This window comes from Coregonus lavaretus (assembly GCF_964263955.1).
Source record: "Coregonus lavaretus genome assembly, chromosome: 26".
Classification (NCBI taxonomy): Eukaryota; Metazoa; Chordata; class Actinopteri; order Salmoniformes; family Salmonidae; genus Coregonus; species Coregonus lavaretus.
The window spans coordinates 25,809,758-25,825,064 of record NC_140013.1 but is presented as its reverse complement, the minus strand read 5'-3'; the positions used below and the strand labels follow the sequence as shown (position 1 = coordinate 25,825,064).

Genomic DNA, 15,307 nt, shown 5'->3' with positions numbered 1-15,307 from the left:
GTGGGATCTTTTTGTGTCAGTAAAATTAATTGATATAATAACCATCATATCGAAGTAAACTTGGAGTCATGTGATGAAATGTTGTGTGGTCCTCCCACTACGACTCGGGAAAGCATGCAGCTACAGATTAAATAAATTATGATGAACTTCACAGGGTGGTCAAAGTGCACTGTGATGAGCTTATTTCTCCTTTCCAATAAATATCAAGGGTCTTATTCTGGTGACATGATGATCAATGCTTGGCTGCCGTTTGACAAATAAAAATAATCTTGCTCTTATCCATAATACTGTCATCATGTCAGTAGACCTCCCGCACTATATCTGCTAGCTGTTGGCTAGAGCACATGTGCCAAGACCAGAGTGGGCACATTCGCTATATAAACCAACATTTGTTGTGCCAAAACCATCAGTAGGGTTGAACATTTCATTTTTTTATTCAGTACGTGGGAATTTAACCGCAAAAGTTATTTTGATGTGCACTACGTCATCACGCACAGCCTTTTATCCGCAACAAATCAATTTGATGGAAACATCTCTGGTGGGAAAATGTGCATATTGTTTTTAAGCAGATTTGAGAATATTCACATTAAAATCTGTCGCCAATTGGATGGAATCCTAGCTACTGATGACAATATGGTTGAATTGATCTGTTTTAGGATCATATTTCCCTCAAGTCCCTTTGCTCCAAGGAGAAACATAATGCCAGCTCGGGTGTCTTTGAGAGTTAAAGGCACAAGGATTCTGGGGATTAGGTTATGAGGCAAATCCCTGGGCAAAGAGGAATAAGACACATACTCTTATTAGGAATGTGTTAAAACTATTAGACATAAAACAAGGCAAAATAATCCCAATTAGACAACACTAGCAGAGAGGTTAAGCGTGAATAAAAATGAGATATGAGCCCAGTGATAAACTGCCTACCTGCAGATGATGGGCTGTGGTCTTGACCTCTCCTCTGCCTCTTCACTCTGTTCGTTCATCAGCAGCCAGCTCATGATTTTGAGGCTGGGGGGCCCGACCCCTTTCACGGCCCCTGCATGGTCCCACCCAGTGCCCAGGCTCTTAGGAACAGGACACTTGAGAAGGGCCAAACACAGAGCAGCAGCACTGCACACAGTGAGACATAGAGGTTGAAATGGTCCTTCAGAGATAAAAGCATAATGCACTGTAGTTTGTAAAGAGTAAATTAGTAAATCAAATGTTGAGGAAGTGACTTTATATGACATGACAAAATCATTCATCAAAGCCAAGGACTCACTCAGAGGGCTTGCAGGCCTAGCCAGAGAAGAGCTTCCAGAACTCTCTGTCGATGGGAATGAGGGCTCCCTGGAGGACGGTAGACAGCAGGGCCAGACTGAGGGCCTCAGTCTGGGGGGAGCTGACCCCCCGTAGAGACAGGGCCCAGACACGGCCGCACAGCCTGCCCAGCTCAGCCCTGTAGGCTTGGGCCCTCTCTGGGTGTGTGGCCTGGCAGCGAGCCACCTCCCTCAGGCAGCGCAGCATGTAGGGCCCCGTCACCCTGCCGCTGCTCCCCCAGCAGCTGGCACAGGACGGTCAGCAGAGGAACCAGCTCCTGGCCAGGCACCATGCAGGGGTACTTAGAGGTCAACACTGATGTGATCTGTAGCCTAAATAGGAGCATTGTATTGTTGAGTAGGGGAGCACAGAGGATATGGAGATGCGAAGAATTTGATTGCACTAAATATAAGGATTTTTGGCAAGTTAATGAGCACTGAACCTTGGTGTGATATTGTCTTTTCTCACCATGGTATGATGTCAAAGTCGCTATGGTGTGGCTGCAGGTGGTCTCGGAGAACCTCCAAGCCCAGCTCGATGCGTCTGCGCTTGCTGGGCGTGCCCTGGGGACTGCCTCTCTGGGTGGCTCTGAGGTGGGCCTGAGTCCCCTCCAGAATCTGGAGGTTACTATCTTCGCCATCGAGCTGAGAAACAGTCAAACACCCAAAACATGAAGATGAAACCAACAATACTAAAATCATCTATTTTCATTCTTAAAGACAGGTGAACTATGTCGGATTATGTCAGCACAGCTCAGGTTTTAGCCTTGAAATGGTCAATTAAGTCAAGATGTGAAAATGAAGAATCTTATGATTTATCACCTGATGGCAGATGTCTGCAGTTAGCTCGATAAGGTTCTCCTTCACAGCAATGTGGCGCGACTCTGAGGCATATTTCCCCCGGCTCCCAATCTGGCTGATCTCACTCACCAGGGCATCATAGAGGTTATAGAGTAGACTCTGCCATTTGGCCCAGTCCTCAGCATAGGCTCCTGGAACAGCGAGGGGTGGCATGGGCAAGAAAAGCTGTCAGATGGGCTGTATCAATCATGATCTAAAATGCCATACTACTTCATCAAGGGTTTCAGTGATGAACACTTCACACCTGTCTGTTGTTTTACACCGTTTAACATCTAAACAGATTCATAAAGACAATGGTGTTTTTTCAGTTTTCAGTCTATCCACAAAATTCTAGCCATACCCGTGTCTTGTGTCTTTGACCCTTTGGGATGATGTACACAGAGCTGCAGGTTGAAGAACTCTACTATCTCCTCTTTGAGAATGGTGCTGGGCCTCATCTGGCTCCATACGTAGAGCACAGAGGGCAGGAGCTCTTCACCCAGCCGACACACCCTCATACGGCAGTTCATGGCAGCAGACCTCAGGAAGACGTTCAGAGCAGAGACCAAGTGCTCCACCACCGCCAAGTGTCTCTCCTGCCTGGAGAGAGAACATATCACACACAGTGTAATGGATTAAGTCTCTTGATGGTAGGGACTCACTGTAGACCAGAGGAGGCTGGTGGGAGGAGCTATAAGAGGACATGCTCATTGTAATGGCTGGAATGGAATAAATGGAACGGTATGAAACATATGGAAACCACATGTTTGACTCCGATCCATATACTCCATTCCAGCTATTACAATGAGCGCATCCTCCTACAGCTACTCCCACCAGCCTCCACTGTTGTAGACTCAATTTCTAAGAGTTCAGTTCAGTCTCTGAGGCGCGTAACTACTGGAAAATGACTGTGGCATGTAGCAACTCCCTTGCTTGATACAGGTCACCTCTCTCAGTAATGGAGTTGACTAGGGGATGTGTTGTTGTTATTGTCATCTTACCTGGCATTGAGCAGTGCTCTGGAGAAGAAGCTGAAGAGTTTATGGCTGAAGCCCTCAGTCTGCAGACAGCAGCCCTGGACTGCAGTGTGGATGATCCTGCTCACCAGCACATGTTTTATGGCCTTGGAGGAACCAGTGAAAAGGCCACAATAAAGATCCAGCAAATCTAGTAACATATGAGAAAGAAGGGATTGTTGAGGTTCAGATAAGAATTACATTGAATCTAGACAGTACATATGAAATTGCATGCAGACCCATGACTTCTTGCTCTTCAATCAAGCATTTACATTGCGTTTGTTTGTATTTCCTATTACTAGCTGCAATTACCCCAAAACATCACCAATTACTTCCCCCTTACGTTCATAGATTACAATAGCACATAAAAATCTAAGTCTCTGCTGTATTGAGAGAGGAGCAATAAGGACCACTGACTGTGCCACTGCTGCTGGGTGATCTCACACCAGTACTTTCAGACAGACAGGATGTTATTGAGCAGGATGCTGCTGTAGTCCTCCCCATAGGCCGAGCAGCTGAATGAGCTCCGCAGCACCTCCATCACATGATTCAGGAGCTCGCCACACTCCAGACGAGGCCCTCCTTCAGGGAGAGAAGTGGGGGATTAAAGTACCCAGAGGGAGTTCAAAACAATGAGTGCGTCCAAAAAGTAGTGCACTATATAAGGAATAGGGAGCCATTTGGGACACAAGGGATAGACAACACAGGGTGTGGGCATTAGGCTCTATAGGCCTATGATCTGATCTGGTCTGTGATCCCCCAAACCCATACTCTTGTTGGCACAGCGGATGAAGTATTTGACCAGGCTGCTGATCTCCTGCATCTTCTTCTGACGGTTAGCCTGTGTGGTGGCCGACACGTTGGCTTTCCCTGACTGGAGCAGCTAAGTCTCTTTCTGCAGATACCTCTGGAGAAACCTGACAAAAGGCAGTTAGAATGCAAACAGTGAGAATGCAAAGCGATGATGGATTTAATCAATATTGTCAATAAAATAGTAGCCTGGCTACACCTCAGTCCCCTAATAGTGGGATTTGGGTAATAAACTGTGTAGGAAGACATACTACCTGAAGACTGCATCCCAGGTGACCTGCTTGGGCCTGGTTCCAGAAATGCGATCCAGCTCCTCTACTATGTCAGGAGACCGGATTAGCCGTCTGAAGCGATCAGCCTCTTTCTGTATACAAGAACAGAATGTTTTGTGCACAGGTGTTGAAGTAGGCCTATTGATTCAATGCACTGATTTTATGAGTGACTGAAATTACCTTTCTCTCCGTTGTTCTGTCATTCTTTAAACCTCTGCAGCAGACCAGCAGTTCGTGAAGGACCAAGTTCATGATGCTTTAGGGTCGTGTGTCAGGTTCCATCAACAGATTTGGGAGGCATGCATCTCAAAACAAATATGATAATGACATGTATGAAGCATGAGGTTGATGACAAGTATGACAAATTAAACAGACATGATGCATTGATCAAACAAACGGTTAAAAAATGTCATCACTTTGGAAAGAGTGCAGCAAGCCTCATAACAAATCATACTAATTCACAATGAATACTTCTGGTTGCTGAAAAATAGCTAGCTAACTAGCAAGCTAAAGCTGCTGCAGTTAGCTTCCAATAATAACATAGTATTGAAATCACACATAACAACAAACATAATCTACTTCAAAAGAGTCACATATCAAACCCATCCCATTTGATCTTGATGCTCGGTTATTCAGTTATTTCATACCTTGTTGTTTATTCTTCTCATATAAAGTGAAACTTCCACCAAAGATTTTGATCACTGTAAAGGGATTTTGACATGTTGACGTTCGCAAGCAGCAAAACCGCGCCTCCCACTGTTGAAAACGATACATCACAACCGGGTCACAGAGAAATCGCACGAGAGTGTCTAGAGTTTTTCTGGTGCTGGCAAAAGCGATATGAGTGCATTTACTGTAATAATAATAATCAAAACAAACTCCAATAACAAAACGGATGTCAGCGTCTATCTGTAACGTCGTGGAAGTAATTTGAAATGTGCTAAAAACTGAGTGGACACTCCCCATTGAAACACCATTTCCCATAATGCACATCTTCCAAATATTTTGGAATTTCCGGTTTACATGTGCTCGAGTTCCCCGCCTTTTCACAATTCCGTACACAACGTCCCTGGATGTTTTGACCAAATGTACTTGCTTTATTCGCGATTAATGTGTTCTTACTTGATTTTACAGAGAATGTAACTTGTAATTGTTGCAATAATTCGACATTGCAGCCATGTTGCTTCCGTCTGACATAGCGCGGCTCGTTTTAGGTAAGTCTGAACTGGGTCTTGTTTGTGTTGTTAGCTAACCTAAAAGCTAGCTATATGGCAGTAACAGTAAGCTCGCGGACGTTAGATTGCTATCTGCAAGATCCTGCTGGTGATAATGCATGGAGGGCTGCATTGTAAAAAGCCAACATCAAGATGATTTTGACTTGGTCTTACTGTGACAAGCTAAGCCTCCAATTCTGCTACTCGTCTTGTACACTGTTTTTACAGGATACTTACAACATGAGGGACTGTGTTCTACAAGCCAGGCATTCATTCGTGAAAGCCCCAATTTGAAGGAGTACGCAGAACACAGCTCAGATGATGGAACTATTCCTGCTTGTATGTTTGTAAGTATGTTGTCAGTTCATACTGTATATAGCTGTGTTCAACTCTTAGTCACTGTAATGACTATCTAGTTACAGTGAGTTCATTAGTGGATAACTTAGCTAGGTAGCTAATTAATGTGTACTCCCATTGCAGTCCCTTTTTGGAAAAAACCTGACAACTCTTTTGAATGAGTATGTTGCTGTCAAATCTAAAGGTAAGTATAACCTCTGACCTCTACCACTTTCAGTAAATTATTACAGGACTTTCACATGTTTGTATTGTATTCTTGGTTGTCACACTTCCCTGCTATTTCTCCTTAGAGATGAGTGAAGAGACTCAGATACCCGTCATGATGACATCATTGTGGAAAAAGCTTGATTTCACACTCAATCAAATCAAGTAAGAACCTATTTTTATCTTTAAAAAGGAAAAGAAAAACTCACCAACAGATTGCTGTTTGATGGTGTCACTTTCTGACATATTCAATACGACTAATTTATTTCCTTAGGTCTATGCAGAACTCCCCAGCTGTTAGCCAGAATCAAAGATGTAAGTGATTTATTAAATATTCTTGCAAGTTAAATGGTTATGATCTTAGTACTACCTCTGAACTTGTTTTGTGGCTCAAGCCATCAGGCTGAGTGCTGAACTCCATGTGGCTGTATGACAGGGGTCCCTATTTACGTTCAGCCATGGGCTGTTTTTTCTCCTTGAGCGATGGGCTGACCTGGAACATAGTAATAAATCATTTGGAGTGGTTGTGGTTCTGGATTTTCTGGAATCAGACTTGCTGTTACAAAAAAATACGGAGACTTCTGCTCATGCAGGATCCACTAGCCTACCTCCTTTCAGTTGCTGCTCAGTCACTCGTAACGCTGCCACTTGTTCACAAAACAGCAGTCAATAGCGATTTTAATGTTATTTTTTCATCGTCATTGCAAACATTGGCTAAACAGGAGTCAGACTGCTGGCTAAATGGCAGCATAACTATAAAGATTACATCACACAAAACACTAATTGTTTTGTACACTGCAAATTGACCGCAAGAATCCCAAACAGAGTATTTGAGAAAAACAGAATAATTTAAAACCTTCATTACATTGGTATACAATCACATATTCCTCTCTGTTTATGCGTGGGAATACACATTTCTAGTTTCCAGGTGATTTTACAATCTTTTATGTCCAAGTGATTTATAATTTTTTTGCTCCGAAAACATGGAGGGCCAAATAAATTCCCCCACGGGCAGCCTATTGGGGAACCCTGCTGTATGACGTGATTCATAAACCTATTTCCTTTGCAGTACGCACACGTAATGGAATCGTGAACATGAGGGGGCGACCGAGAGCCTTGTCATCAACGCTGTCCCCCAGCTCTGGGTTTCTGTCATCGTCAGCCCCGCCGTTGGCCCAGGGCATCGCCACCCCCCTCGACACCCCTCAGAGCATCCTGGGACACTCCACCCCAGTCTGCTACAGCTCCCAGCAGACCAGATCCTCCCCCATCTGCAGCACACAGCCCCAGATTCAAGATGGAGGACGTCTGCTCATCAATGTGAACCGTAAGTAAACACAAACACATCCATGAGCAGCAGTGTACTGGGGAAGGTTGTTACAGTAGGTGTCTATCACATCTCATTTTAACTGGCAATTGCCGTCATCATTTATGAACATTAATACCAACTTATAGGAAAGGTTGTCAATAAAGCTTCATTGAATAATGGACACTTGTTTTTTTATTACAGGAGAGTCACCTTTGCAAATAACGGTTCCAGACAACCGGTTAACCCCAGGACCATTATCCCCAGGGCGTAGGAAATGGTAAGATAGTCATTGTCATCTCTTTGTTTACTTCTTTGTAAGTTCTTAGAAGTTCTTCTTACCCGTGTGTAGATTGTAGGGATTTAACGATTGATTCAACTATACGCATTGGCCCCCAATGAAAATGTTTAAAGATACAAGTGCATCGGACGGCGGACCCCAAACTGAACCAAATTTAGAATGCATCGGTCAAAAAACCGATTAAAACGTTATGAATCGGCGGTTCACTAAAATGTTTTGCTCATATTACATTCCTTTTCTACCTCTCATCTTTGGTGACCACTGATGCATCCTCTCCTTCATTGTTGAACTGCATGTACAGTGAGGGAAAAAAGTATTTGATCCCCTGCTGATTTTGTACGTTTGCCCACTGACAAGGAAATGATCGGTCTATAATTTTAATGGTAGGTTTATTTGAACAGTGAGAGACAGAATAACAACAAAAAAATCCAGAAAAACGCATGTCAAAAATGTTATAAATTGATTTGCATTTTAATGAGGGAAATAAGTATTTGACCCCCTCTCAATCAGAAAGATTTCTGGCTCCCAGGTGTCTTTTATACAGGTAACGAGCTGAGATTAGGAGCACACTCTTAAAGGGAGTGCTCCTAATCTTAGCTTGTTACCTGTATAAAAGACACCTGTCCACAGACGCAATCAATCAATCAGATTCCAAACTCTCCACCATGGCCAAGACCAAAGAGCTCTCCAAGGATGTCAGGGACAAGATAGTAGACCTACACAAGGCTGGAATGGGCTACAAGACCATCGCCAAGCAGCTTGGTGAGAAGGTGACAACAGTTGGTGCGATTATTCGCAAATGGAAGAAACACAAAAGAACTGTCAATCTCCCTCGGCCTGGGGCTCCATGCAAGATCTCACCTTGTGGAGTTGCAATGATCATGAGAACGGTGAGGAATCAGCCCATAACTACACGGGAGGATCTTGTCAATGATCTCAAGGCAGCTGGGACCATAGTCACCAAGAAAACAATTGGTAACACACTACGCCATGAAGGACTGAAATCCTGCAGCGCCCGCAAGGTCCCCCTGCTCAAGAAAGCACATATACAGGGCCGTCTGAAGTTTGCCAATGAACATCTGAATGATTCAGAGGAGAACTGGGTGGAAGTGTTGTGGTCAGATGAGACCAAAATCGAGCTCTTTGGCATCAACTCAACTCGCCGTGTTTGGAGGAGGAGAAATGCTGCCTATGACCCCAAGAACACCATCCCCACCGTCAAACATGAAGGTGGAAACATTATGCTTTGGGGGTGTTTTTCTGCTAAGGGGACAGGACAACTTCACCGCATCAAAGGGACAATGGACGGGGCCATGTACCGTCAAATCTTGGGTGAGAACCTCCTTCCCTCAGCCAGGTTATTGAAAATGGGTCGCGGATGGGTATTCCAGCATGACAATGACCCAAAACACACGGCCAAGGCAACAAAGGAGTGGCTCAAGAAGAAGCACATTAAGGTCCTGGAGTGGCCTAGCCAGTCTCCAGACCTTAATCCCATAGAAAATCTGTGGAGGGAGCTGAAGGTTCGAGTTGCCAAACGTCAGCCTCGAAACCTTAATGACTTGGAGAAGATCTGCAAAGAGGAGTGGAACAAAATCCCTCCTGAGATGTGTGCAAACCTGGTGGCCAACTACAAGAAACGTCTGACCTCTGTGATTGCCAACAAGGGTTTTGCCACCAAGTACTAAGTCATGTTTTGCAGAGGGGTCAAATACTTATTTCCCTCATTAAAATGCAAATCAATTTATAACATTTTTCACATGCGTTTTTCTGGATTTTTTTGTTGTTATTCTGTCTCTCACTGTTCAAATAAACCTACCATTAAAATTATAGACTGATCATGTCTTTGTCAGTGGGCAAACGTACAAAGTCAGCAGGGGATCAAATACTTTTTTCCCTCACTGTATGTAAATTATATTTCTGTATTTTTAAAAACATGTTTTCACTTTGTCATTATGGGGTATTATGTGTAGATTGGTGTGAGAGAGAGAAAATATATTTAATCTATTTTGAATTCAACTAACACAACAATGTGGAATAAGTCAAGGGGTATGACTACTTTCTGAAGGCACTGTAACTGTGTTGACAGTCATTGATCTACAAGTTATTTTGCATGCTGAACAACCCCAGGCACTATCAGTAGCCTAGTCAAACTGCGCACTGTGCCCAGCTTCGCGTGCTGACCAACGCGAGGTAGGCGGTAATTTGCTAGGTTATTGTTATCTATGCACTGTTAAATGCTGTTTACCGGAATAAAAGTAAGCTTCCAGAGACCCAATCTGCTTACAATAGATTTTATTTTGAGATGGGAGTGAAATCCAAAGTTGTGCTATATAGTCATTGGCTATGTCATAGCTAATTTGCTAGGTTCAAACCGAATCGCACCGAATCATTTCAAACTAAAACGTATCGTTCATGTAACATATTGGAGCGCATGTATCTAGATGCGTATCGAATTGTCTTGAAAGGGAAAGATGCATATCCCTAGTAGATTGAGTTATGATAAGAGTAATCTTCCCAGTGACTCCCCCAGGAGGAGAGGTGGGGGATCTGGTGGGACTGGAAGAGCCAACATGGCAGCCAGTAGCCTGAGAGCAGAGCCCCAGAGTGAAGAGGCAGTCACAGAGAATTTCCCTGTGAGTACAAAACAAAGTTAATACTCTGTTTTATAAATATGTTGCATTTGAAAACACTGCTAACCCCTGTTGACTGATGTGAATTTATCATTGAATTGTGTGTATCTTTGCAGCAAATGGTGATACAAAATGCAAGAGAGAGGATTCTAAATGACAAGTCCTTACAAGAGAAGCTTGCTGAAAACATAAACAAAATCCTAGCAAGGTAATAATAAAAGTAGATCTTGTGTAAAATTTGAACAGTACTGACTTCATTACTTATTACAATTTGGCTGTTGGGTAGAGTAGATATTATTTCTTACCTGTGCATGTGTTTCTTACTCTCAACTTGTAGTGATGTCAGTCCCCAGGCATCATGCAGCACCATGGAGCCTGACCAGTCCATAGATGAAATTCTGGGCCTGCAGGTAATGTCATGTTCTGACAGACTTGCTATACCTCATTTCTCCACTCGAACTCAGGGAACATTGTCAGTCTTTAGTGCATAGAGTGTGGATTTGTGCTTTCTACTGATGTTTTACTCTGTGCAGGGGGAGATTCATATGTCTAATGATGTTATACAAGACATCTTGGAGCAGACAGAGTCCGACCCAGCCTTCCAGGCTCTCTTTGACCTCTTTGATTACGGTAAACATTTTCAACTTTGCTGATGATTTAATCTAGATCATGTGCAGGATTTTGTTGCTCCTGACAATACATGAAGTCGCTCTGGATAAGAGCGTCTGCTAAATGACGTTAATGTAAATGCATGAAGTGGGCTTGGTGATTGTTTGACTAAGATTTTATAAAATCACATTATTCCACTAAATCTCTTGATTATTTGCATTAAGGCAAAAGCAAAACCAGTGAGGATACTGAACAAGGAGCTGGGATCATGAGCAATACCACAACAGAGAATGGTGAGACTGAGACTAGATGTATTGACGGCTCTCCTGAGACTGGAGACCCAGGTATGGACAAAGTCCTCATAACCTTTTAAATAATGCCTGTTAGAATCATATACTAAACAATATTGATGCTTCATCAGAAATATCTTTCTGACAATGGGATTTCTCTTTAATTTCTCAGGCACTGGGCCTGAAAATTCGACACTTGGACAAGAAACAACAACTAGAGCAACAAAGTCCAGTCAAGAGCCCAATAGTAAGAAAACAAGGAAATCTGCACCTCCTGTTTCAAGCACTTCAAAGGCAACTCCTGGACCCAGTACCAGAGGGTTGAGAAAGGGAGCTAGTGCAACTCGACCCTCAGCACGTATTGATAAACTTACTGGCGCTTCTTCTTCTGCCGCAAAGGACTCTGATATGGTTGACTCCGGCTCCATCTTTGATCAGGATGTATCAGGTGTGGATATAGATGAACCTCCTCCTCTTGACAATATAGCTCCCCCAGATGTCTTTGAGCCAGTCAGACAGGAGAGTGGAACAAATCGTCCGGCATCAGCATGCAACACAGCTTCATCTGAAACCAGGACGGTCTCTGCTGTGAAAAACGTATTAGGCAGTGAGAACACAGTGGGGGCTGATGGTGGACAAGTGATGGATAACCAAGCTTCACTTCTTAACTCTTCACCTGCCCTGTCCAATTCCATGCCAGTGCTTGATCAGTCAAACAATGCTCCCATACAGGCCTCTAACCTGCCTCATATGAATATGACCCCTCCCAGCACTGTAGGAATTTCACAACCTCTACCACAGACCATACACTCTATGGCTGTCCCCTCAACAGTTACAACAACAACAACCTTCATCCCAAACCCCAATCCTACAGGCAAGGAAGTGGACTCCAGTAAGATTGTGGCCCTGAAGATCATAATCAGTGATGAGCATGAGGAGCCCTCCAGTGACTCAGCCCTGAACCAGGCTGTGTCCAGCATCACTGGGGATAGGATCCCCACCATCTTCCTCTCCTCCCCCGCCAAGTCACCTGCCAAGGCCCCAGCCCTCAGTGGCGCACCCATGGCTCAGGAGGAGACGGTGCAGGCGGTTAGCAGCTTACAGAGGACAGAAGTCCTCCAGCCAGCAGAGACCAATCCTCTTAGTGGGAAAGGAGGGGATGTGGCAGCATTGGCAGGGACGTCATCTGCGTTGACACAGCCTGGCTACTACATTCAGCTGCCCTTTGATTCAGCCACATCCACCAACAGCTACATCTTAGTGACAGACACAACAGCCACAGACCCCCAGTCCAACATGGTGATGTTACCCAGTGGCGCCCAACAGGTACAGACTGTACCCCCCACCTCATATGCTCTGGCCACTCCACCCCGCTATTCCCCTGGTAAGACGGCGTTTAAATACTTAGATGCACTATGCAAAAATCGCTAAAATTCTAATAGTTCACATAATTTCAGTTTATATGACAAAACAAGCAAGTATAGTGTAGAGAATCATTGTACCATCTAAACCACTGTGAAAAATATTTTCCTTAACAAAAAATATTGTATTTTCATCTTTTTGAAGCTGGTGTACAAAACCGAAAATAACTGATGCAAAAATTAAACTTAAGAACGGGAAGCATAGAAATAGTGCACATAAAACTTTCAATAAGTGACAGATCTATAACACATTTCTATGTGAATTTGGTCAGGTCGCTCAAAAAGTTACATATTGCAGCTTTAATATTTTGTACTTGAATCATAAAGCTATAGGTCATTTATGTAAATGAACCAATAAGCACCAACCATGTTCACAAATGTTGTTGCTTGCTTGTGCATTTCAGGAAAAACGGAAGCTTCTGGATCGAATATGGTTACAAAGCAGGTCCACCAACAATCCTTTGAAAGCACAGGGCAGCAGAAGGTAGCAGTTGGCTCGAGCCCCAGCCATAGGAGGATGCTTTGCTTTGATGGGTCAGCTGGTGAAACTTCCACTCAGACCAGAAAAACTGCCTCCTCCTCCTCCAAAGCTCCAGCAACAGCTACTCCTGTATCACCTTCTGTCCAACAGGTGGAGAAAGAGATACCTAAATCGGCCTTTGCTATCTTGGGGAGCAGCAGGCCAAAAAGGAGAATAGAGACTGTAAGATGTACGGACAACACTCAAACATCATGGACCGGAACAGAGACCGAGAAATCCTCCACTGTCCAAAAGCAGAAAGAAGCTGCGAAAAAGACCCCTTCAAAGAGGGACGCAGATCAAAATGCTAGAGGTCAAAGTGCAAGTACCAGTAGATCTCAGAGTGCTGGTAACAGTAGGACTGATGCCTCACAGTCAGAGTCCAGGAAGAGATCTCAATCAGCAGACAAGAAGGACGATGGTGGAACAGGACCTAAGGATGCCCAGAGCTTCAGGTCCTCTTCCTCTGATCACAGACTGAGATCAGGGAGCAGGAAAGAGAAAGAGAAGGAGGACGCATGTAGACAAGAGCCTACTGAGAAATCTCCTGCCAAGGAGCGGGAGGGATGGACTGAGAAAAGGACATCTTTTCAGGACCCCCCTCATGTCACTGCCAATAAGGAGAATGAGCTGGAGGGGGGAAGGCGAGAGCAGCAGCCCCCACCAGCACCAAGAGCATTCAGCCCAGCCACAGTGGGCTCACAAACCCCTGTCCCCCAGGCTAGCTCCAGCAAAACCCCCTGCAAGACCAGCCCACTGACCAAGCAGGCGGCCGAAATGCTCCACGACATCCAGGGTTTAAACCCTCCCGCCGCCTCTCCTAAGAGGCCAGGCATGGGCTGTCCGGAGCTGCCTCTTCCTCTGACCCCTGGCCGTCTCCAGGAGTCTCTAGACTGCCCCAGGATCCCTGCACGCCAGAGGCTGCGCAGAGACGGAACCCCCAGGCACCTGGTCCCTCCCGCCACCCCGGACCTTCCCTCCTGCAGCCCAGCCAGCGAGGCAGGGAGTGAAAACAGCATCAACATGGCGGCCCACACACTGATTATCCTATCCCGAGCTGCCATCTCCAGGTCGGGCACCCCACTGAAAGACAGCTTGCGCCAGGAGGGGGCTGGAGCAGTGACCCCTGTAGCCTTCAAGAGCAAGAAGCGCAAGCAGCCTGAGCCCCTGGCCAGCCCGCCAGCAAAGAAAGATTTATCAGGTTCATCTGGCAGTAAGAAGAAAGCAAAGGTGAGCATATCATACAGCATTTTCTATTCAATCTGTGTATCCTAATCTCTCCTGAGGTTCATAATTGAATGTGATCACATCAACCCAATCGTAGATATTTGGCATAATGTCCTGCATTAAATGTGCACTCAGTTTCCTTTTTGCTTGTATAATGAGAAAGCACATTAAAACCACTGCATCTCTTTATTATTTGTTACCCCTCAGAATCAGCAGAAACTAATGGATTCCTTCCCTGATGACTTGGATGTGGATAAGTTCCTGTCTTCACTGCATTATGATGAGTGATGGGTTGAGTTATAGCAGTTGGACAATGAGATGTGAATCTCCCAAACACTATCTACCTACTCTCCAGGAATAGAACAAGCCATCATTTACTGTCAGAGTGACTATGGTTAACCCATCATGCCTTTTAGGAGTTAGGCACCTGTGGACTAGTGGAGCATGACCTCAGATCTTATTTTTTATATGTACTGTCTATGCTTGTAGGGCGTGTCCTACATCTTAACAACTAATTATACATGTGATGTATGTACTGTATAGAAATGATTGCAGAAATGCTAGATTGAGAACACTTTGGTTCCATGCAAGGACTGTAATGTTAAGAATGGTTTCCCAATCTTGTTGTATTAATAATTTCAAGAATTCAACCCTTTCGTTGGTCAATGTTTGACTGTGTCTAAACTTCAAATGATCCACACTACACACCATGGCTGCGTTTAGACAGGCAGCACAATTCTGATCTTTATTTCACTAATTGGTATTTTGACCAATCAGATCAGCTGTGAAAAAGATCTGATGTGAAAAGATCTGATGTGATTGGTCAAGACCAATTAGTGGAAATAATATCAGAATTGGGCTGCCTGTGTAAACACTAATTGGTCTTTTGACCAATCACATCAGATCTTTTTCAGAGCTGATCTGATTGGTCAAAAGACCAATTAGTGAGAAAAAAAATCAGAAATGGGCTGCATGTGTAGACTATCACGATC

At 44.3% G+C, this 15,307-nt stretch overlaps 1 protein-coding gene and 1 pseudogene across 2 annotated transcripts in view; one reads left to right on the top strand and one right to left on the bottom strand.

The window, feature by feature from the left end:
• LOC311101961 (serine-protein kinase ATM-like) overlaps nt 1-4,937 on the bottom strand; it is a 30,549-nt pseudogene extending 25,612 nt beyond the window's left edge. The window contains exons 1-11 of the transcript XR_014615765.1: nt 4,881-4,937; nt 4,414-4,538; nt 4,216-4,325; nt 3,923-4,068; nt 3,569-3,733; nt 3,137-3,302; nt 2,497-2,735; nt 2,118-2,287; nt 1,765-1,940; nt 1,259-1,628; nt 922-1,107 (exon numbers count right to left, since the gene is read on the bottom strand). The product of XR_014615765.1 is annotated as a serine-protein kinase ATM-like (transcript). The remainder of the gene's footprint in view (nt 1-921; nt 1,108-1,258; nt 1,629-1,764; nt 1,941-2,117; nt 2,288-2,496; nt 2,736-3,136; nt 3,303-3,568; nt 3,734-3,922; nt 4,069-4,215; nt 4,326-4,413; nt 4,539-4,880) is intronic.
• Nucleotides 4,938-5,330: 393 nt separating this feature from the next.
• Nucleotides 5,331-14,965, top strand: LOC311101259 (protein NPAT-like). The gene is made up of 15 exons (XM_084142384.1): nt 5,331-5,447; nt 5,676-5,794; nt 5,928-5,988; nt 6,095-6,173; nt 6,283-6,323; nt 7,078-7,335; nt 7,519-7,594; nt 10,149-10,251; nt 10,365-10,456; nt 10,586-10,658; nt 10,782-10,878; nt 11,082-11,201; nt 11,320-12,531; nt 12,973-14,318; nt 14,523-14,965. The coding sequence occupies exons 1-15, from the start codon at nt 5,411-5,413 to the stop codon at nt 14,601-14,603; spliced, it is 3,795 nt and encodes a 1,264-aa protein (XP_083998510.1). The 5' UTR covers nt 5,331-5,410; the 3' UTR covers nt 14,604-14,965.
• Nucleotides 14,966-15,307: the final 342 nt, after the last annotated feature.

Coding starts and splice junctions, on each gene's coding strand:
- LOC311101259 (XM_084142384.1), top strand. CDS start 5,411: ATGTTGCTTCCGTCTGACATAGCGCGGCTCGTTTTAG. Junction 6,324..7,077: donor TGTTAGCCAGAATCAAAGAT/GTAAGTGATTTA, acceptor TTTCCTTTGCAG/TACGCACACGTAATGGAATC. Junction 10,457..10,585: donor ATAAACAAAATCCTAGCAAG/GTAATAATAAAA, acceptor CTCAACTTGTAG/TGATGTCAGTCCCCAGGCAT.